This window comes from Notolepis coatsorum, assembly GCF_963971535.1.
Source record: "Notolepis coatsorum genome assembly, chromosome: 2".
In the NCBI taxonomy this organism is placed as follows: Eukaryota; Metazoa; Chordata; class Actinopteri; order Aulopiformes; family Paralepididae; genus Notolepis; species Notolepis coatsorum.
Window position 1 is genome coordinate 171,353,038 of NC_140166.1, and position 23,973 is coordinate 171,377,010.

Genomic DNA, 23,973 nt, shown 5'->3' on the forward strand with positions numbered 1-23,973 from the left:
CCTCCTGGTCTGCTACGCTCCTCTACGCTCCTCCTCCTGGCTGCTACGCTCCTCTACGCTCCTCCTCCTGGCTGCTACGCTCCTCTACGCTCCTCCCCTGGCTGCTACGCCCTCTACGCTCCTCCTCCTGGCTGCTACGCTCCTCTACGCTCCTCCTCCTGGCTGCTACGCTCCTCTACGCTCTCTCCTGGCTGCTACGCTCCTCTACGCTCCTCCTCCTGGCTGCTACGCTCCTCTACGCTCCTCCTCCTGGCTGCTACGCTCCTCTACGCTCCTCCTCCTGGCTGCTACGCTCCTCTACGCTCCTCCTCCTGGCTGCTACGCTCCTCTACGCTCCTCCTCCTGGCTGCTACGCTCCTCTACGCTCCTCTCTGCTGCTCTACGCTCCTCTACGCTCCTCCTCCTGGCTGCTACGCTCCTCTACGCTCCTCCTCCTGGCTGCTACGCTCCTCTACGCTCCTCCTCCTGGCTGCTACGCTCCTCTACGCTCCCTCCTCCTGGCTGCTACGCTCCTCTACGCTCCTCCTCCTGGCTGCTACGCTCCTCTCAGTACTCCTCCTGGCTGCTACGCTCCTCTACGCTCCTCTACGCTCCTCTACGCTCCTCCTCCTGGCTGCTACGCTCCTCTACGCTCCTCCTCCTGGCTGCTACGCTCCTCCTCCTGGCTGCTAGCTTCTCTCTACGCTCCTCCTCCTGGCTGCTACGCTCCTCTACGCTCCTCCTCCTGGCTGCTACGCTCCTCTACGCTCCTCCTCCTGGCTGCTACGCTCCTCTACGCTCCTCTACGCCCTCCTCCTGGCTGCTACGCGCCTCTACGCTCCTCCTCCTGGCTGCTACGCTCCTCTACGCTCCTCTACGCTCCTCCTGCTGGCTTTAGTACAGTATGTGCGTGCTGATTGCTGTGTGTCTGTCTATCTCTGCGTCTGTCTGTCTATGTGTGTGTGCGTGTGAGTGTATGTGTGTGTCTGTGTGTGTGTGTGCGTGTGTGTGTGTGTGTGTGTGTGTGTGTGTGTGTGTGGTGTGTGTGTGTGTGTGTGTGTGCGTGTGTGTGTATGTGTGTGTCTGTGTGTGTGTGTGCGTGTGAGTGTATGTGTGTGTCTGTGTGTGTGCGTGTGTGTGTGTGTGTGTGTGTGTGTGTGTGTGTGTGTGTGTGTGTGTGTGTGTGCGTGCGTGAGTGTATGTGTGTGTGTGTGTGTGAGTGAGTGTATGTGTGTGTGTGTGTGTGTGTGTGTGTGTGTGTGTGTGTGTGTGTGTGTGTGTGTGTGTGTGTGTGTGTGTGTGTGTGTGTGTGTGTGTGTGTGTGTGTGTGCGTGCGTGTGTGTGAGTGAGTGTCTGTGTGTGACTGTGTGTGTGTGTGCGTGCGTGTGAGTGAGTGTATGTGTGTGTCTGTGTGTGTGTGTGTGTGTGTGCGCACACGAGTGTGAGCGTGTGTATGTCTGTGCCTCCACCTCTGACCTAGTGGCCGTGTGAATTAGTATTTGATTGAATGAAAATAGTTACCGTTCACTTCATCACGGAAGTCGTTCTGAAGCTCGTGCAGCAAGTTCCACCAACAAACTCCTTTTGCGTTTCACCAAAGAAGACCATCACAACCAGTGAAATACTTTATATTGACATTCTATATTACCTGCGATGTGTGTTATGAACATTGCCGTAGCATAGAGGATTTGTCCTGTCATACCAAATATGGAATATAATGGCTCGACTAAACTGTCTTTCAGACACAGGTAACCCCGGGGGTGGGGCGGGGGGGGTTAGAGGTCAAGTGCATGGCACCGTAGACGCCTTCCCTGGGTTTAATCGAATAATCAAGACAGGGGTGACTGTGAAACCTCCTTTTTTGACAAGGGAAGGATAATGTTTTCCTGAGCTGATCCTTGGGCACCTTTTTCATTTAGGGGTTTGCTTTGGCTCGACTTTTCCCAGATGAAAGTTTATTTTAGTCCATAAATTACTTGGCTCTAAAGAAAAACCACCCAAGAAAAACCCGGGATATATCGGTAAGAGAATTTCCCCAAAAAAATAACAAGGGTGTTGTAGAGTGAAGTGGCACTCTGAATGAGAGCGAGAGAGAGAGAGAGAGAGAGAGAGAGAGGAGAGAGAGAGAGAGAGAGAGAGAGAGAGAGAGAGAGAGAGAGAGAGAGAGAGAGAGAGAGAGAGAGAGAGAGAGAGAGAGAGAGAGAGCAGGGGCGAGCTTCTTACAAGGCTGATTGATGTTACCTCTCCCTTGCGATTCTGACTTTGGTCATATTACAGCATAACACGAGGCAGAGCTGAACCCACTCACTCTCCGATAACTGTAAAACATAAGCCCCCCCACTCACTGAACGTCTGTGCTGGTTATAGCCCGGTTAGAATGTCTGATTGCTGATTAGGGTAATACAGCCTCAGTAAATCCTCTGAGAACAGAAAGTCTGTGATCGTATAACTGAAAGGACGAGGTGCCAAGTTCAGTCTTACAAGGATTATTTTAAGTCACTTTCGGCCATGACCATGTCAAAATAGGCTTACATTTAATATGAATCTTCAACAAGGAACGGGGGGGGGGGGGGGCCTTGTTTAAAACTGTTCCAGATGCTACCAGAGATGGGATTAGGTGGCTACACACGTATTCCGGTATTGGAGTATAAACTCTATTTGGTGTTCGGCATGATTTCCTACACTAATTTCTGCTGCAGGACGGGGCGACTTCCAGACCGCCTCCACCACAGGCCACTCATTAGTGGGTTGTCTGAAGTTTGTACTCTTGTGTCCGTCCGTCCACGCTGCCATCCGCCCTGTGACCCCTCTTGTGCCCTTCCTGGTATCAGATGGCCGTTCTGGCTGACCCCTACTGGGCCCTGCCCCTGCAGACCGACTCTCCCCCCCCATCGACCCCTGTCCCTGCAGACACCCCCCCACCGGGCCCCTGCAGACCCCCCCCCCCCCCCCCCCACCAGGCCCTGCCCCTGCAGATCGTCCCCCCCCCCCACCACCGGGCCCTCCCCCGCAGACCATCCTTCCCCCCACCGGGCCCTGCCCCTGCAGACCACCCCCCCCCCCCCACCGGGCCCTGCCCCCGCAGACCATCCCCCCCTCACCGGGCCCTGCCCCCGCAGACCGTCCTTCCCCTCACCGGCCCTGCCCCCGCAGACCATCCTTCCCCCAACCGGGCCCTGCCCCTGCAGACCGTCCTTCCCCTCACCGGGCCCTGCCCCCGCAGACCGTCCTTCCCCCAACCGGGCCCTGCCCCCGCAGACCGTCCTTCCCCCAACCGGGCCCTGCCCCCGCAGACCATCCTTCCCCCAACCGGGCCCTGCCCCCGCAGACCGTCCTTCCCCCAACCGGGCCCTGCCCCGCAGACCGTCCTTCCCCCAACCGGGCCCTGCCCCCGCAGACCGTCCTTCCCCCAACCGGGCCCTGCCCCCGCAGACCATCCTTCCCCCAACCGGGCCCTGCCCCCGCAGACCGTCCTTCCCCCCACCGGGCCCTGCCCCCGCAGACCGTCCTTCCCCCCACCGGGCCCTGCCCCCGCAGACCGTCCTTCCCCCCACCGGGCCCTGCCCCCGCAGACCGTCCTTCCCCCCACCGGGCCCTGCCGCCGCAGACCGTCCTTCCCCCCACACCGGCCACGTTCTCACCACATCACGCTGATCCAGAGGGGGAAGGCTGCGGTCGGGCAATTAACTGAGCCCCCGCGCCGGGGCCAAAAAAAACTTCCTCTGCTGTTTTTACAGCGAAGTCCTCCAAATTATGGTTTTCCATCCGCACAAGGGGAAAGCGGAGCCTCAAACCGTCTGACATTGCTTTGTCGCCGTCACATACCGCCTGGGCCCTTGAGCGCGGAGAGGGGGCAAAGTTCACACCGACGTTAGCGGGAAACAGGATAGGTGGCGCATCGGGCAGAATCTGCACCTGCAGATGATAAGTAGAACTTTGTGTATGAATGAGGGCCTTTCACATGGACTCTCTCTCTCTCTCTCTCTCTCTCTCTCTCTCTCTCTCTCTCTCTCTCTCTCTCTCTCTCTCTCTCTCTCTCTCTCTCTCTCTCTTGCTCTCTCTCTCGCTCTCTCTCTCTCACTCTCTCTCTCTCTCTCTCTCTTGCTCTCTCTACGTCAAATGTATATATTCCCTTTTCTGGACTCTTTTTGTATCACAAACAGTACTGTATTTCCAAATCTGGTATGTCATAAATGTATAGATGTAGCAGTACTGTCTATCTGTATGTCATATATGTCCTGATGAATTGAAAATGGGGGACCCTGATGTAAACAAGACGAAAGTCTTTCTCTGGTCTGCATCCCCTTAACAATTGTGTGTATTGAGCTGTACTGTATTGTACCCATTCTGCAATCTGTTAATAAAGTTTTCAATCAATCAATCAAACTCTCTCTGCTCAGTCTTTAACCCTTTCAGGATATATATACTGTATACGACTGAGAACGCAGCGTTGTCACGGTGGCCCCCCTGGCCCCATTGAAGGCTGTGGAGTTTTAGAATCATTAAGATTTCCTTCTGAGAAAGCGCTCCAGAAAAACCCACTCACGGTGTCGATAATGCATTGCAACACTCTAGAATATGTCACACGCTGGAATATGTCACACGCTAGGATATGTCACACGTGACGTCACGCTAGTATAGGTTACACGCTAGAATATGTCGCACAATAGAATATGTCACACTCTAGTATAGGTCACACGCTAGAATATGACACACGCTAGAATATGACACACACTAGGTGACATATTTCACATACGTAATGCGTCAAATAGTTTTGTCACTTTGTGTTGCATGATTTTGAAGATAAAAACAAGCGTCTCAAAAATATAGGTCCTTCATATTGTTGCTATATCTAACCAAAAAAACACAAGTCGGAAGGGGCAACAAGTTGTATTTATAACGTCCACATGTACAACCCCTCCAAAGCAAAATGTACCCACGAGGACGTGAGAGCCACCTATAAGCCTATTGACGCTCATCCGCATCAGCGGTTGCTTGTTGTCGTGTGTGTGCGTGTGTGTGCGTGCATTTGCGTGTGTGTGTGCGTGTGTGTGTGTGTGTGTGTGTGTGCGTGTGTGTGTGTGCGTGTGTGTGCGTGTGTGTGTGTGTGTAACAGGACTGGATCCTGTGACCTGCTTCACGCTCTTCGACATGTACAGTCGCTGCGGTGCTGACTACGCACTTCTCACCACAGAGGTTTTGCGAGTGAGGCAGAAGCAGGGTTCCGTCTTTCGTTTGCTTTAGCGTTGGCAGATGCCTGAGGGTTTTTTAAAGACAGTCGGATGTGATGATGACGCAGGTGTGTGTGCGTGTGTGCGTGTGTGTGTGCGTGTGTAGTCCGAGAGCGGGTTTTCTCAGCTGCTGTCATTGGTCAGAATCAAGGCGGCGTCTGTTCGCTACATGGGAAGTGCAAACATCCCTTAGGGGAGCGTCCCCCTGCCCCGCACTGCTTCTCTCGCACCGTGAGGTCAGAGTACTTCTGATTCTTCACCCTCGGCCCCCACCCTCTCACTCGACCCTCTACAGTTGGAGTGAACTTCGACTCCACCCCGGCCTCAGGGTCAAATGGAATTTACAAACAATCCTTGAGTGTTTGCAGAGCGCCAGATGGATGGGTTTTTTGTCACGTCAGCATAACTCGGGAAGCGTCGAGGGAAGCTGTCAATCACGGAAAAGTACAGTCGATTGACCTTTGAGCGGCGTAAGCTCTCTGGTACTCTCATCTATGTGGTAAAGCCCCACCCTGCTGATACTCCAAGCAAGTTAAAACAAACACTACAAATTATTTCCAAATGCAATTTGACCTTAACCTGACTAGAAGTTTTTTTTTCATATTAATAATTAAAGTTCTGAGAAGGATTTAACCCAGGTCTGCTCCAACCATATCATTTCATCATCTAATAGTCTCTAACGGAAATAGGTTCCTGACGTCGAACATTAATATATTATTAATATACTGTAAGTAGTACAAGCATACAGGGAAATTTACCAACTCACTTCTCTCTCTCTCTCTCTCTCTCTCTCTCTCTCTCTCTCTCTCTCTCTCTCTCTCTCTCTCTCTCTCTCTCTCTCTCAAGGGGAGCTTCACAAATCATGTTAAACCCAGATTCGGCTCAAACAAGGGACTAAACACGTTTCGCAATTATGCCACATCAATGTGGAACGCCCTACCCACAGCTGTAAAGGAATGTGAATCACTACCCACTTTCAAAACCACTCTCAAAGAGCACCTACGAGAGACTGAAATTTGAAACTGGCCCCTGTAAATGTCCTAACGCAACCCCCTCCAATGTACAATAAATGTCCTATTACAGTAAACCCAATAATACACGAGACCCTCTTCTTGGGACCAAGTAAGGTTTCGTCGATAATCCAATGTACAGTCCTCTCATGGTAGACATCATTAACTCATCCCTGTCCACTGACTCCGTCCCTGCTGACTTGAAGGTGGCAGCAGTCACCCCAATTCTCAAAAAACCCGGTCTGGACCCCGATAACAACTTCCGCCCCATTTCCAACCTCCCCTTCCTCAGCAAGGTCCTCGAGTGAGCAGTAGCCGCCCAGCTACAGAGCCACATGGCCCACCATGACCTGTTCGAACGAGGTCAGCTCCAGCACCTGTTAAACAGGGTGTTCCCCAGGGTTCGGTGCTAGGTCCGCTCCTTTTTATGATCTACCTCCTCCCACTCGGTGATATCATAAGGAAACATGGCCTCCACTTCCACTCCTATGCAGACGACATGCAGCTTTACCTCCACACCAAACCCTCTGCTCCCCTCCCTCCCCCCTCCCTCACTGCCTGCCTCCAGGACATAAAAACATGGATGACCACCAACTTCCTTCAACTCAACAGCAAGAAGACCGAATTAATAGTTGTAGCCTCCCTAGCCCTCCTCCAAAAGATCGACCACCTTGTTCTCTCCGTGGATGGCTACTCCATCTGCCCCTCCACGGAGGTAAGGAACCTGGGCGTAATACTGGACTCAACCCTCTCATTTCTGGGGCAGTCAGGTGGCGTAGCGGAGATTGTGCTCGTCACCAATGCAAGAGGCTGCGGTCTCGACTCCCGGAGAGTCAGCATTGCCTTGGCTCGGGCTGATCGCTATACTAACTCGTTTGGCTGAGTTAGGGGAGGGGAGCCGTGGGTGGGTCCTGGGCGTTGTGGACAGCAACCCCTACAGTTCGGTCGGGGCATCTGCTCAGCGAAGGTAGGATCTGGTGAGAGGTAGTGCGGCCTCCCACACGTTACACTCTCCCAGTGAGAATCTGCGCGGCCAGGCTGAAAACTCTCTCATTTCACCCTCACGTCAAGTCTGTCACCAGATCCGCCTTCTTCCACCTCAGAACCATTTCCCGCCTCCGCCCCTCACTCTCCGACACCTCAGCGAAAACACTCATTCACGCCTTCATCACTTCCCGCCTCGACTACTGTAACGGAATCCTTCTTGGTGCTTCCAAGAAGGTTCTGGATCGCTTACAGTACGTCCAAAACCCTGCTGCGAGGGTCCTCACGCGCACCAAACCCTGGCAGCACATCACCCCTACCCTGCAAAAACGTCACTGGCTCCCCATCAACTACCGAATCCCCTACAAGATCCTCCTCCTCACCTACAAATCCCTGCACGGGTTGGCCCCTTCCTATCTGACCAACCTACTCCACCCCTACACTCCAGCACGAGGCCTCCGCTCCTCCAACTCCGACCTCCTCACCATCCCCCGCAACAGGCGATCCACACTGGGAGACCGAACTTTCGCTGTAGCTGCCCCCAGGCTGTGGAACTCCCTCTCCCCCCTCATCCGAGGCTCTGACACCATCAACCTCTTCAAAACCAACCTAAAAACCCACCTGTTCACACTTGCCTTCACGCAACACGGCCCCGCTCCCAAGTAGCCCACCCCTGACTCCTTTCTTTTTGTTTTGTTTTGTTTTGTTGTTTGTTTGTTTTGTTTTCTGTTTTGTGTTTGTTCATTTCAACCACTTCATCAAATTGGACAGCACCTTGCTTCCTTTTTTTTTATCTTATTTGTTTTTTCCTGTTGTTACTATACACATACTCATAATAATTTTTTTGAATCTTTTATTTTTTCAACATTTTTATTTTTCTACCCTTTCCTTGTACAGTGTCCTTGAGTCTGAGAAAGGCGCTTCTCTCTTAAAATCCAATTTATTATTATTATTATTATTATTATTATTATTATTATTATTATTATTATTATTATTATTATTATTATTATTATTATGGTATGTCATAAATGTATAGATGTAGCAGTACTGTCTATCTGTATGTCTTGTATGTCATATATGTCACTATGAATTGAAAATGGGGGACCCTGATGTAAACAAGTCTGCAAGTCTCTGGTCTGCATCCCCTTAACACTTTGAGCGCCACGCCTGGTTTTCCGTTTTACCGCTTGAATGCCACCATCGGCGCCAATGTTAACGATAAATATCGCCTAATCTATGTTTTAAATTATGGCTATGTGTCTAATCTGCCCATCGCATTATCAAAGACTATTTTCCAGTCAGTGCTGTGAAGGCAGATTGTTTTTTTATCGCGTCGTTTCCGTTTCAGAGCAGTTAGAAAAGCCCCCGTTTTGATATAAAAAACAGCTCATTCTGGAGCATTCTATGAAAATCGTCTTTTAGTGGAATATTCCACAACGTTGATATTCGTCTGACTTTTTATGAATCGTTTTCAAATAAACGCTAGATGATCAATATTATACATGCACGCAAGCACATTACGGCCGCGCACTGATAATCGCTCCGTTGATTTCCTCACGGACTTTTACAGTGAAACCGAAAGAAGACATTTCACAAAACAGCTTATAACTTCATCAAACTTACTCTGATTATCCTACCACTGATAACATAGAGTCCTTACCTGACATCAGATGGTATCCAACTGGTATATTCCAATTCCTGATCACCATTCGAAAAAATCGATACGTGTATGGATCCAACGCGATACAGTAGAACTCCATCATCCGCGGGGCTCTGAGGCTCCAGAATGAACTCTAGTAACCCCGGCTGGATCAGTGAACTGGAAAATGTGGAGTACCGGATTTTTTTCCCCATTCATTTTCATTGAGTCCATTCCAAAATCACTTATGTCATCTGGGAGACGACAGGGGGCGCTTTTTTCCACAGTGATCGCCGGCGCCCCTCGGCTATACTCGGGTAGGCTCGGGTGATGCAATAATTTTTCAGATCGCAAAAAAATAATAATAATAATAATCCGAGAAATCTCGTGAGTGGCATTCTACGTCACTATTAAAAACCAGAGAAATCTCGTGAGTGGCACTCAAAGTGTTAACAATTGTGTGTATTGAGCTGTACTGTACTGTACCCATTCTGCAATCTGTTAATAACATTTTCAATCAATCAATCTCTCTCTCTCTCTCTCTCTCTCTCTCTCTCTCTCTCTCTCTCTCTCTCTCTCTCTCTCTCTCTCTCTCTCTCTCTCTCTCTCTCGCTCTCTTTCTCTCATACACATAAGCCTTCACTCCCTGTCCTTAATCAAATACTTTGTTGTCCGCCCCCATGAATAATATCTGGTCAGATCATTCCACATCAACACCTTCCTTTACCCCCGGGGCGATCTCCTCCCCACAGGTAAACAACAATGGCCTGGTGTCTTTCCTGAGGGAGGTGTCACAGTTCACACCGGTAGCTTTCCCTATCGCCGGGGACCGGAGGGTCGTGGCGCCGTTCTGGGCAGACGTGGACAACCGCCGGGCGGGGAAGGTGTACTACAGGGAGAGCAAGAACCCCTCCATCCTGAAGAGGGCCACGGCGGACGTCAGGACGTACTTCCCAGAGTTCCCAGAGTTTGCCACAACATGGATCCTCGTCTCGACGTGGCATCAGGTCACCTTCTTCGGAGGCAACGCCCTCACACCGGTATGAATTCACACTTCAACGGGATGAATGAATGAAAACGTTTATTTAAAATGGACACCACAGTCACAGTGGACAGACCAGATGTGTTGTTTTGCGTGTTTATAGCACAAGTGCTAGTTTTCAACACCAGTCCATTGAGGCTTTTCTAAAATATAGAATAAAATGAACAGTATAATACAGAATTAAAATCACAAATCAGAACAAATAGTTACCAGAACAAGAGTCCATCAAAACAACAAAACCAGTCCGTGTCTACATATGTGAGCACTGCTGCTTTGATTTCAGCCATACTTTTAGTCCTCTGTTCAAGACGTTGGCAAAGTAATTACTATTGTAACAACTGTGTAATAATGTTAACTACTAAGTACTGTGAAGTGGGATTTACTGTATGGTTGAGGCAGATAATCCGCAAGTTCCTAGAGTTTAAAATGTGAAAGGCCAGGCTCTTTTCACTGATGGGTAATGTGGGGTGAGTATAGGGCAATATAGCAACATAATCTTGTTAGCATCTGTGCGCACAAGTAGAGGTATAAGCCAGGGTGTCGACTGCAAAACATAAATATAGCAGTAATCGCTGTGACAGGATATCCTGTTGAGGAATTCCTAGAATTCTGCAGTAACAGCCATTGGCCCACACAGAAACAAACTACAGGGTTCGCACAAGGTCCTTGAAGTGCTTAAATAATAAGTCAAGGCCTGGAATTCCTTGAAAACAGCCAATTTTATTTTACCAAGGTGCTTCAAAAGTCCTTGAAATTCAAACCAACCATTCACATTGAATGTTTTGTTCATCCATGATAAAAAATTTTTTTTTATTTTGTTCTGTTTGAATAAAATCTGACGAGTCGCTGTCTCGCTCGCTCCAACTGCTTTTCCTCATTTATTCGCGTGTGATGCTCGAGCTGGCAAGCAGACCAAGAAGATGCTTTAAAAAAACAGCATTTAAAAGTGAATTGTATCCTTCGAGTGACATCCTTGAACATTTTAAATAGTGCTTGGAAAAGTACTTAAAAGACCTTGAATTTCATTTTGCAAAGTCTGTGGGAACCCTGAAACTATGTCTACAGATTAGGGCTAAGAAAGTGTAATCTGTACTATCAATATCAATATTGTATCAATACTATGCATTATCACCAGCATGCCACAGAAGGGATACGTGGTTTTGACTGAAGCCTGTTCTCTTGTATGCAGGTAAATACTTTCCAAGTGGTGCTGATCACAGACGGAGAGCTCTCCTTCACCATCTTCCAGTACCACAACATCACCTGGACCACCGGCATGCACGCCAGCAGCGGGGGGGATCTAGCTGGACTGGGTGGGATCTCAGCGCAGGTAACATCACACTGATATCTGTGTTGATTATTCTCACCAACCACAGGATGACCTAGACTAGAGGTACAGTAGAGAGACTAACCAGTAACGGTAAAGCTGCCGGTTTTGATCCCCAGCACCCACAGGAGGGTGAGCAAGGCACTGAACCCCAAAACTGCTTCAGGGTACGCACTGTACAGCTACCTGCTGCGAGCGACCCTGCACTCTGACCTCTGACCTCCCTGATGAACGACATTATGCAAAGGGGACTATGTGTATGTGTATTTACGAGGGATATGCAACTATTTAAATGGCCTTGCGTAGTAGGCAATACATTAATCTTAATCCAAAGCAGCGTGGCAATATACAGTACATACATTAACACTGTTCTCCTCTCTGCTCTCCTCCGAATCTGTAACTCTAGTTATGATGTCTGTCCTCCTCTCTGCTCTCCTCTGTAACTCAGTGATCTGTTGTGATGTCTGTCCCCCTCTCTGCTCTCCTCTGTAACTCAGTGATCTGTTGTGATGTCTGTCCCCCTCTCTGCTCTCCTCTGTAACTCAGTGATCTGTTGTGATGTCTGTCCTCCTCTCTGCTCTCCTCTGTAACTCAGTGATCTGCTATGATGTCTGTCCCCCTCTCTGCTCTCCTCTGTAACTCAGTGATCTGTTGTGATGTCTGTCCCCCTCTCTGCTCTCCTCTGTAACTCAGTGATCTGTTGTGATGTCTGTCCCCCTCTCTGCTCTCCTCTGTAACTCAGTGATCTGTTGTGATGTCTGTCCCCCTCTCTGCTCTCCTCTGTAACTCAGTGATCTGTTGTGATGTCTGTCCCCCTCTCTGCTCTCCTCTGTAACTCAGTGATCTGTTGTGATGTCTGTCCCCCTCTCTGCTCTCCTCTGTAACTCAGTGATCTGTTGTGATGTCTGTCCCCCTCTCTGCTCTCCTCTGTAACTCAGTGATCTGTTGTGATGTCTGTCCTCCTCTCTGCTCTCCTCTGTAACTCAGTGATCTGTTGTGATGTCTGTCCTCCTCTCTGCTCTCCTCTGTAACTCAGTGATCTGTTGTGATGTCTGTCCCCCTCTCTGCTCTCCTCTGTAACTCAGTGATCTGTTGTGATGTCTGTCCCCCTCTCTGCTCTCCTCTGTAACTCAGTGATCTGTTGTGATGTCTGTCCCCCTCTCTGCTCTCCTCTGTAACTCAGTGATCTGTTGTGATGTCTGTCCCCCTCTCTGCTCTCCTCTGTAACTCAGTGATCTGTTGTGATGTCTGTCCCCCTCTCTGCTCTCCTCTGTAACTCAGTGATCTGCTGTGATGTCTGTCCCCCTCTCTGCTCTCCTCTGTAACTCAGTGATCTGTTGTGATGTCTGTCCCCCTCTCTGCTCTCCTCTGTAACTCAGTGATCTGCTGTGATGTCTGTCCCCCTCTCTGCTCTCCTCTGTAACTCAGTGATCTGCTGTGATGTCTGTCCCCCTCTCTGCTCTCCTCTGTAACTCAGTGATCTGTTGTGATGTCTGTCCCCCTCTCTGCTCTCCTCTGTAACTCAGTGATCTGTTGTGATGTCTGTCCCCCTCTCTGCTCTCCTCTGTAACTCAGTGATCTGTTGTGATGTCTGTCCCCCTCTCTGCTCTCCTCTGTAACTCAGTGATCTGCTGTGATGTCTGTCCCCCTCTCTGCTCTCCTCTGTAACTCAGTGATCTGTTGTGATGTCTGTCCTCCTCTCTGCTCTCCTCTGTAACTCAGTGATCTGTTGTGATGTCTGTCCTCCTCTCTGCTCTCCTCTGTAACTCAGTGATCTGTTGTGATGTCTGTCCCCCTCTCTGCTCTCCTCTGTAACTCAGTGATCTGTTGTGATGTCTGTCCTCCTCTCTGCTCTCCTCTGTAACTCAGTGATCTGTTGTGATGTCTGTCCTCCTCTCTGCTCTCCTCTGTAACTCAGTGATCTGTTGTGATGTCTGTCCCCCTCTCTGCTCTCCTCTGTAACTCAGTGATCTGTTGTGATGTCTGTCCCCCTCTCTGCTCTCCTCTGTAACTCAGTGATCTGTTGTGATGTCTGTCCCCCTCTCTGCTCTCCTCTGTAACTCAGTGATCTGTTGTGATGTCTGTCCCCCTCTCTGCTCTCCTCTGTAACTCAGTGATCTGTTGTGATGTCTGTCCCCCTCTCTGCTCTCCTCTGTAACTCAGTGATCTGTTGTGATGTCTGTCCCCCTCTCTGCTCTCCTCTGTAACTCAGTGATCTGTTGTGATGTCTGTCCCCCTCTCTGCTCTCCTCTGTAACTCAGTGATCTGTTGTGATGTCTGTCCCCCTCTCTGCTCTCCTCTGTAACTCAGTGATCTGCTGTGATGTCTGTCCTCCTCTCTGCTCTCCTCTGTAACTCAGTGATCTGTTGTGATGTCTGTCCCCCTCTCTGCTCTCCTCTGTAACTCAGTGATCTGTTGTGATGTCTGTCCCCCTCTCTGCTCTCCTCCCAGGCAGGTTTCAACGCTGGTGACGGGAAGCGCTACTTCAACATCCCCGGCTCTCGCACCGACGACGTGGCGGACGTGGAGGGGACCACCAACGTGGGCTACCCTGGGAGGTGGGTCTTCCGTATTGACAACGCCCACGTGGAGGTGGGCGGCTGCAATGACTCCGGTAAGACCTGAATTCAAAGGTGCACTCTCTCTGGAGGATCACAGTTTCATTTCGGAACGGGGTCTGCGTGGATCCAACCGCATGCGATTTCGCGGAACATAAGCACATCACTGAGCGGTTCACTCCTCGCGGTCCTCACTCTGGTGGCGTAGCGGTGGAGACCATGTAGACTCCGCCATCAAAATGACATGCTCATTCGTTGCTGAGTCCACATGGTTCTCATTCAGGCCATACAGACACTCATCTGCACCTTTGATCACACTGCCTACTTGCTCATTATGCGTACATTCAGAGTATATTATATTGTTTACACTGCCTATTTTTACTTTTCTACTGTACTATAATTGTATTGTCTGTATTTATCTGTCTTCTACTATTACCCTGCCCATACCTGTACCTCCCCTCCCCCATGCTGCGATGATGCTATGATGCCTGAATTAACCCCCAAGGGGATCAATACAGGAATATCTTATCTTATCTTGCGATCACCTTTAACCCTTTCACTACCACACGACAAAGGGTTAACCCTTTCACAACCACACTGCAGAAGGTTAACCCTTTCACTACCACACTACAGATGGTTACCAAATCCATTGGCGTTTCGTCCCTATACACGCTACAATTAAAAAATCAAATGCATATGATAGGTATTATGATTCATCATGAATGCATGAATGGGGACGGCCGGGTAGCGCAGCGGACTAAGCGTCTGTCTACCACCGCAGAGACACTGGTATCGAATCCGGCTGTCAGCGGTGCCTCCGGCTTGGCCAGTCGTCATACTGACACAATTGGCAGTGTCAGCGGGTGGGAAGCCGGTGGGTGGTATCCTGGTCGCGTGAATATTTTAGACAACCAACTTGTGTTCAGCGTTTCTCTGATTGGCCACTACGCCCATGTGACCGCAGCAGCGCGAGAGAGCTGCAGTGCGGAAATAGGCTGCATTCTATTGCCATTCTCTGCGACAAACTCTAACCTTAACCAACTCCGAAACAGCGCCTAAACTTAACCCTTCTAACCTTAACCCTTCTAACCTTAACCAACTCCGAAACAATGCCTAACCTTAACCCTAACCTTAACCAACTCCGAAACAATGCCTAAACTTAACCGGCGAAAGAATGCACATTAAAAAAAGAAAAATTGAAGGGATTCGAACTTGTCACCAACGCACCGCAGGATCCACAGCAAGGCGGCGAACCAGTTGAGCTAACCGTCGATGTTAAAAGAGGGGGAATTACGGCTGCATAATGCTGCCGCGTCGCCGCGGGGCCGTGGCTAGACGCAAGTTGGTTGCCTAAAATATTCACGCATCCTGGTCGTTGTAAACAGCGACTCCTACAGGTCGGTCAGGGCGCCTGCACAGCAAGGGAAGGAACTGGTGAAGGTAGTGTGATCCTCCGCGCTGTCAGGTGAAAAGAGGCTGCTGGCTGTCTCCTATGTATCGGAGGAAGCATCTGATAGACTTCAGGGCTCCCTAGACCGGCAAGTAGGGGGCAAATGCGCGCAACAACCAGGAAGGGGAGGGGGGAATTGGCATAATGACTAAATTGGGATGGGAGAAAAATACAAAAAAATAGGAGGAGAAAAAGTGAAAATAAATAAATAATGAATGCATGAAAGGGGGTCGTTTCTGATTAATTGATTGCCAATAATGGCATTCGTTATTACCACACCATACGCTGATCGGGGGATGGCTATGAAAACCTTGCACGATCAAGCTGAAATTGACGTCAAATTGTTCTTACCTGTGGCCGGTGGGATTCAAAAAGAATATTCCAATTATTTGATCGCCATCTGGTAGATCGTAATGTCTATTTGGTTGACGACATAACCCACCACAGCATAATGAATCGGGGGTCCCGAAAACTATTCAATGCGATCGGGTGAAGCCCTAGGTTCAGGTTAGTAAAAAAGAGCGCCCGGAGCGTTTTCAGTGTGGCACCTGGTCTGGAACAGGGGTTACTGCATTCTCGATACAGCGCTACTAGCAGGATCTGGCCGGTACTGCACCTTCGGAGTCCCGGTATGCCTTTTACAGGCAAAATACAGCTCCCTGACATTGAATAGGGTATTAAAATCGAATAAAAGGGAAAACGATCTAAAAACGTATATATACGTGGTTGGCCGGGAATGTGTTAAGAGAGTTGCTATTGAAATCCTTGAGGGAGTTTCTTCTCTCTCTCTCTCTCTCTCTCTCTCTCTCTCTCTCTCTCTCTCTCTCTCTCTCTCTCTCTCTCTCTCTCTCTCTCTCTCTCTCTCTCTCTCTCTCTCTCTCTCTCTCTCTGTGATCACACCTCCTCCTCTGTCCTCCCTCCACAGCGTCCGTGTGCCCGAACCTTCGACCGTGTGTGAACGGAGGACAGTGTATAGACGACTGCATTACGGGCAACCCCTCCTTCACCTGCTCGTGCCTGGCCGGCTTCACCGGTCGAACGTGCCAGATCGGTGAGTTAATAATAATAATAATAATAATAATAATAATAATAATAATAATAATAATAATAATAATAATAATAATAATAATAATAATTCATTTATTTTGTATAGCGCTTTTCAATGACACAAAGTCGCTGACAATAGACAAAAAACAAAGAAACATAGAACCACAGGGAAACGGGGAACAATATGAATACACAAGAACATAAAACCACGAAACGGATAACAAATACAGGAGCCAGTAGGGGAGACAGTCGGGAAGTAAGTAAGGGAAACCGAGGGGGGGGGGGGGGGGGGGGGGGGGGGCAGGAGAGAACGTAGGGCAGGGGGAAAGGGGGTGGTAGGTTGGAGGAGGGTGGTTATGGGTAGGGAAGGTTAAATGCTAGGGAGAACAGGTAGGTTTTGAGTCGGGATTTGAAGGTGGAGAGTGAGGGAGAGTCTCTGATGGTCTGAGGGAGGGTGTTCCAGAGTCGGGGTGCAGAGTTACCATTGACAACCACTCTTTTTAGTCGACACCCTATATATACCCCGAATAACCCCCCCCCCCCCGCCCGGTCCTTCAGCTCAGATCAGCCAGAAAAAAAAGATGTCAGCTTGTAAAAAAAAAAAAAAAACTCAATGTCACTGATGACTTCGGACGATCTGGTCACATCTGCTTGTACACCTTTTGGTCACATCTGCTTGTAATACACATTATCAGGCCCTTGCCAATCTTTTGCAATCTCCTTGGACAATTCATCACCTTCTAAGTCAGCCATGTGGGTGTGTGTGTTTTTTAAATTTCCTGCTGTTTCTACTTGAGAGCAGGCCGCACTACATCCTTAGCGTGTCTCTGTGTCTTTGCAGACGTGAACGAGTGTGCCTCACGTCCTTGCCAAAACGGAGCAACCTGTGAGGACCTGATTAATAGCTTCGTCTGTCAGTGTCCACCTGGATATGCGGGGACTCTATGTGAAACAGGTACCAGGGACTCCCACTTTTTTTTGTGCTTTATCTCTTCCATTTTCTCCCCAATTTAGTCGTTATGCTAAATCCCAGAACGTGTCACCAGGGTTCGCACAAGGTCCTTGAAGTGCTTAAAGTGCTTGATTTTTGTCAAAAAAAAGTCAAGGCCTGGAATTCCTTGAAAACAGCCAATTTTTTAACAAGGTGCTTAAAAAGTCCTTGGAAATTGGTTTTAAGCCATAAATATTGGATCAGATTATTTTCACACACAAAAAAATACGCATTTAAAAGTGAATTGGACCGGGCGGCTAAGTGGCGCAGTGGGCAAGGCGCTCGCCACTAGTGCAGGAGATGCTGGGTTCGAGCCCAGCTCTCGGCATTGCTACCAGCTTGGCTGGTCGTTCATACTAACACTATTGGCAGTGTTAGGGGTGGGAAAGCTGGTGGGTGGGTCCTGGTCGTTGTAAACAGCGACTCCTACAGTTGGGTCGGGGCGCCTGCGCAGCAGAATCAGGAAGCAACGGGGGCGGCGTGTCCCTCCCACGCAGACCCTCGCCGCTGAGAGATCGCGCTGTGCAGGTGAAAAGATGCGGCAGCTGCCTCCTCATGTACCGGAGGGGACACGTGATGCAAGGCTTCGTCCACATTGCAGCCGGCCAGTGGGAGGCATGGCCTAACAGCGTTCGAGACAGGGGAGGGTAGAATTGGACAATACGAAATTGGGGATGGGAGAAAAATAGAAAAATGGGAGAAAAAGTAGACAAGTTAGCGCATAGCTTCAAAGCTGAAGCCGGCTGAAACTACCTGTGTTTGCCGAATTAAGTGAACCCAGAGAATGTGGGTTATATGTGGCATTATATACGCTTGAGGGGTGTGTAATTGTGAGCTCCGCTCATTGTATATAATTGGTTGGCTGGTAGGTAGACTAGGAGCCAATGGCTGTCACTACCATTTCCCCTTTTTTTCATTTAAATGATATCTCATTCAGCTGCGTAAGGACATTCCTCATGCATATTCATTTTGTATACATGAATAACCATATATGACAATGATAATCAATACCAATTGTATTCTCATTTGAACTCGTGCTAATACCGTGCCCCGGAGAATACATTTAAAATCAGTGGTAATTGTGTTAAGCGATTTCCACACGTAGCATTCTAGAATGTCTTGGTCCAGGCTTTCTGGGACGGCTCTGCCTGCTGCCTGTGGCTGTTCCCACAGTCCAGCCTGTGGAGATGTATCAACCCTTCTCTAATACCTTTCACAGCCAGCAGCACATATTTGCAGAGTGAGGGGAGCAGCGTGGCGGATATATTAATCAGCTGAGTAAATATTCCATGAGTGTGTCTGTCTCTGTGTGTGTGTGTGTGTGTGTGTGTGTGTGTGTGTGTGTGTGTGTGCATGTGTGCGTGCGTGTGTTTGTGTGTTGTTGCAGACCTCGACGAGTGCAAAGACAGACCCTGCCTCAACAATGCGTCGTGTGTGCAAGGTGTCGGCAATTTCACCTGCGTGTGCGAGCAGGGATTCACCGGTGCCCTGTGTGAGACAGGTGAGCAGGGTTTCCCAGGGTCCCCGGGGTGGGGGGGGGGGGGGGGGGTGGGGGGGGCATTCGCTCTCTTGAGGAATTACTTTCTGCTGCTTTCTGCATTAAAACTCAGTCTTTTGGCAGATGTTTCTGTCCGTAGAGACTTCCCCAGCCAACCTGAACAATGAGGTCCAAGTGCAGGTTATGGGTGAATTGATGTGCGGCCAGCTTTAAAAAAATATATATAAAATTGTTTAATGGGTCACAAAGTTAGATGAATCTCGCTGGAATAAAAGTTCACAGAAAGTCGGGTCAATCTTCGGAAAAGACTGCGTTTTTTTTCTTCCTGCCGTAGCATCCAAACCCCTCTGTGGTTTGGTTTGTTGATGAAACTCGATCTCGCCCCGGGGGAATTAAATGATTGGGCCTTTGTGTGGCGCATGAGTCCTTGTTTCTACATGAGACCGGATTACTCTTAATACCAGACACCTGGGCAGTGAAACCGTACGCCGGCAGAAGGGAAGTTCAGCGGTCTGATCCAGCTCAGTGTCTCTTCACCATTATGAACACGCGGCCAGCCGGCACCGCCATGTGAAGATGTCTTCAAATGTGGAAACATTTTTCCACAGATATCCGCTGATGCCGGACGCCGAATGACTAGCGTGTTTTTGTTTAATCCAGACATAGATGAATGTGCCTCACAGCCCTGTCTGAACGGAGGGGAGTGTGTGGATCAGGTGCTCAACTTCACCTGTACCTGTCCCGCTACGTTCGCCGGAGCTCGATGCGAGTCAGGTGACCTCATCAACTCCTTTTTATGTTTCTTGACAGACCGTTGTTGCCAGTTGGGCCATTTCTCAGTTTCTGTGTTTTAATTTCCCACCATGTTAGGAGGGGGGGTTCTTGATAGAAAATGTTGACATGTTGAAAGTTGTCCTACTTTCTCTTCTCTTTTTCTGGCTTCCTGTAATATAAAATGTTTCCAAGTAGGACAGGCAAAGGGTGGGGGGAGGCAGGGGGGGGGGGGGGGGGGAGTGAGGAAACCTGAGGGAAAAGTTTGATTGTGGCTAGGAGCTAGGAGCTAGGAGCTAGGAGCTAGGAGCCACAATCTCACAATTACTGTGGAGAGTGACCCGGTGTATTTGTTGAAAGGGAGGGAGGTATTCTCAAAGCCTCGGCATCGGTGCGGTTGCTTAGCGGCGTGACCAGATCTGAGGATGGCTTCCCTTTGTGTTACTGTGTGTGTGTGTGTGTGTGTGTGTGTGTGTGTGTGTGTGTGTGTGTGTGTGTGTGTGTGTGTGTGTGTGTGTGTGTGTGTGTGTGTGTGTGTGTGTGTGTGTGTGTGTGTGTGTGTGTGTGTGTGTGTGTGTGTGTGTGTGTGTGTGACTGTGTGTGACTGTGTGTGTGTGCAGGCCGCTCTCTTCTGACGCCGCGCATGAGTCTCACTCACAGAAGACACATGTTTTGTTTCTCTCTCTCGTAGAGCTGGCGGTGCTTCAGGTGAATTCAACTCGAGCAGAAAATCAAACAGGTAAAAGCAAGTATTTGCTTAAAATCGTACGAATGGAGGTCATATTGCGGTTAGCTATGATGACCTATGATGAATTGAAAATGGGGGACCCTGGTGTAAACAAGACGAAAGTCTTTCTCTGGTCTGCACCCCCTTAACAATTGTGTGTATTGAGCTGTACTGTATTGTACCCATTCTGCAATCTGTTAATAAAATGTTCAATCAATCAATCAATCAATCAGCTTTGCCAGACAGAAATGTGTTCCAAGGAGCACTCTGAATTCTTTTCACAAAAAGGAGTTCTATGATCTGGTTTTATTGTATTGTAAAACAATTCTTTTTTGTAGTGTGAGCCAAGTTGACAGGCTACAAATAGTGAATACCAAGTGCACATTTATTTTTTTATCAGTAGCCTATCCAAGATTGAGCTCCATTAGACCTTCCATGTACTACAACCTGTCTCCATTAGACCATCCATGTACATCCATGACTGTACTAAAAGATATATATATATATATCTAACCCTAACTAACCTTACTGTCATGTCCTAATATACTAACCTACACTGTAGCACTCAACACTTTGATGAACATTGTTACTCAGCTGTTGTACCCTGACTTGTACAAAACTTGTAAGTCGCTTTGGATAAAAGCGTCAGCTAAATGACAAAATGTAAATGTAAATGTACTACAACCTGTCGTGCTTTTCCTGCAGCGTCCTGTGAAGGGGAGGACTGTGAGAAGCACCAGGTCTGCCAATACATTCGCCCCGGAATCTACAACTGCACCTGCAGTCAAGGCTTCTATGGTGTCAAGTGTGAAGGTAATGGACCCCACCATTCTGAGCTCTTTTAACTATTAGTGCATGCGGTTTGGTAAGGAGAGGAAGAGGAGCAGACTGAGGGAGAGGAGCAGACTGCGGGAGAGGAGCAGACTGAGGAAGAGGAGCAGACTGAGGAAGAGGAGCAGACTGAGGGAGAGGAGCAGACTGAGGGAGAGGAGCAGACTGAGGGAGAGGAGCAGACTGAGGGAGAGGAGCAGACTGAGGGAGAGGAGCAGACTGAGGGAGAGGAGCAGACTGAGGAAGAGGAGCAGACTGAGGGAGAGGAGCAGACTGAGGGAGAGGAGCAGACTGAGGGAGAGGAGCAGACTGAGGGAGAGGAGCAGACTGAGGAAGAGGAGCAGACAGAGGAAGAGGAGCAGACAGAGGAAGAGGAGCAGACTGAGGGAGAGGAGCAGACTGAGGGAGAGGAGCAGACTGAGGGAGAGGAGCAGACTGAGGAAGAGGAGCAGACTGAGGAAGAGGAGCAGACAGAGGAAGAGGAGTAGACTGAGGAAGAGGAGCAGACTGAGGGAGAGGAGCAGACTGAGGGAGAGGAGCAGACTGAGGGAGAGGAGCAGACTGAGGAAGAGGAGCAGACTGAGGAAGAGGAGCAGACAGAGGAAGAGGAGTAGACTGAGGAAGAGGAGCAGACTGAGGAAGAGGAAGAGGAGCAGATTGAGGGAGAGGAAGAGGAGCAGACTGAGGAAGAGGAGCAGACTGAGGGAGAGGAGCAGACTGAGGGAGAGGAGCAGACTGAGGAAGAGGAGCAGACTGAGAGAGAGGAAGAGGAGCAGACTGAGGAAGAGGAGCAGACTGAGGGAGAGGAGCAGACTGAGGGAGAGGAAGAGGAGCAGACTGAGGAAGAGGAGCAGACTGAGGGAGAGGAGCAGACTGAGGGAGAGGAGCAGACTGAGGGAGAGGAAGAGGAGCAGACTGAGGGAGAGGAAGAGGAGCAGACTGAGGGAGAGGAAGAGGAGCAGACTGAGGGAGAGGAGCACCTGCAGTCAAGGCTTCTATGGTGTCAAGTGTGAAGGTAATGGACCCCACCATTCTGAGCTCTTTTAACTATTAGTGCATGCGGTTTGGTAAGGAGAGGAAGAGGAGCAGACTGAGGGAGAGGAGCAGACTGAGGAAGAGGAGCAGACTGAGGAAGAGGAGCAGACTGAGGGAGAGGAGCAGACTGAGGGAGAGGAGCAGACTGAGGGAGAGGAGCAGACTGAGGAAGAGGAGTAGACTGAGGGAGAGGAGCAGACAGAGGAAGAGGAGCAGACTGAGGAAGAGGAGCAGACTGAGGGAGAGGAGCAGACTGAGGGAGAGGAGCAGACAGAGGAAGAGGAGCAGACTGAGGAAGAGGAGCAGACTGAGGGAGAGGATCAGACAGAGGAAGAGGAGCAGACTGAGGGAGAGGAGCAGACTGAGGGAGAGGAGCAGACTGAGGGAGAGGAGCAGACTGAGGGAGAGGAGCAGACTGAGGAAGAGGAGCAGACTGAGGAAGAGGAGCAGACAGAGGGAGAGGAGCAGACTGAGGGAGAGGAGCAGACAGAGGAAGAGGAGCAGACTGAGGGAGAGGAGCAGACTGAGGGAGAGGAGCAGACTGAGGGAGAGGAAGAGGAGCAGACTGAGGGAGAGGAAGAGGAGCAGACTGAGGGAGAGGAGCAGTAAGGAGAGGTGAGGAAGTTGCAGACTCAGGCAGATGAAGAGGAGCGGTTCACGGCAGGTAAGGAGAGGAAGAGGAGCAGACTGAGGGAGAGAGGAAGAGGCAGCAGGTTGGGTTCTATCCCACAGGAATGTGGCCGGCCGCCCTGGGAAGAGGCTGCCGAGATGATGGATGATTGTAATTATCAGAACTGACATGGAGCCTCGCCTAGTTCACTACGGGAAACCTGAGGAACAAACACGTTTGCTTGATGTTGTGCATAATTGCTTTATGGTAAATTTTTATTAGTTTACCAACAAGGGGGGAATGGGGGGAAGTGCTTTTGTCTAGACTTAAAAAGGGGGCCTCTTTATTAGTCAAAGCTGGTGTTTGGTATTCAGGTCATTTCTTCAGACAGAGCCGTTGAAATATGCAACGCTCTGACACTGCCACTCGCTACGCTGGATGCGCGCCACGGCACCACACTATGGTAATGCTTTAAAGAACAGCTGCCGCTTGCATAACCACAGGGCAATTTGTTCACAAAATATGTCCAGCGTTATTATCCCCCTCTAATGCTTCGTTCGCCCCCTTCGGGAAATACACCTGATATCATTTTGTAATATAATGACTGTATCGTATTATGTGTGTTTTAGGAAATAGTCTACATGTTTTTAAAACCGAGGAGGAGGAGGGAGGTTGACTTCCGCGAGAGATCGGGTCTCACCCCCACAAAGCTTTTATTTTTCTTTCTTTTTTTCTTCCAAAAAAGCTCTTTAATAGTATTTGAGCTATTGCAAATGCATGCTACTTCTCACCCTTGAGCTGTAATAACCATCAATGCTTATATAGGCTCTCTTAAATCTCCCAAATACTTTCCTGCCTGGCTCACTTGGAAGGCACAGTGGAAAAAGGAGCGCGATCCTCGGGGAGGAAGAGAGAAAGTAGCGGGACACGGGAACGGCCCTAATCAGGCCCCGCAAGATCAAAGGCCCGGGCCGTGCAGGTGGTGGCGGCTGCGCGATGAAAGCGGCTCTAGCGAATTAACAGTCCATTAATTGCCCTCTGGGGCCGTAGGTTTTGTCAAAAAAAAAACACACACACATCCCATATCGTCAGAAAAATAATACCCACACACCGCCGGACTCCCGGGTACATCAAAGGGGGGAGCAATTTAGCCAGTGATATAGTTGCCTCCCTTTGATCCGCCACTGCAATTAGGAAGAGGAAAATAAAAACATTCTTCCAATCTGTTTGAAGGGGGACGTGC

The 23,973-nt window shown here is 49.6% G+C and overlaps 1 protein-coding gene across 2 annotated transcripts in view; it reads left to right on the plus strand.

Moving 5' to 3' along the window:
• sned1 (sushi, nidogen and EGF-like domains 1) overlaps positions 1 to 23,973 on the plus strand; it is a 72,815-nt gene that overhangs the window by 908 nt on the left and 47,934 nt on the right. For both annotated transcript variants that reach the window (XM_084307674.1, XM_084307673.1), the window contains exons 2-10: positions 9,596 to 9,883; positions 11,075 to 11,215; positions 13,664 to 13,826; positions 16,146 to 16,271; positions 17,109 to 17,222; positions 18,646 to 18,759; positions 19,417 to 19,530; positions 20,219 to 20,266; positions 20,960 to 21,067. In XM_084307674.1, coding sequence (XP_084163800.1) covers positions 9,596 to 9,883; positions 11,075 to 11,215; positions 13,664 to 13,826; positions 16,146 to 16,271; positions 17,109 to 17,222; positions 18,646 to 18,759; positions 19,417 to 19,530; positions 20,219 to 20,266; positions 20,960 to 21,067 — 1,216 coding nt within the window. The remainder of the gene's footprint in view (positions 1 to 9,595; positions 9,884 to 11,074; positions 11,216 to 13,663; positions 13,827 to 16,145; positions 16,272 to 17,108; positions 17,223 to 18,645; positions 18,760 to 19,416; positions 19,531 to 20,218; positions 20,267 to 20,959; positions 21,068 to 23,973) is intronic.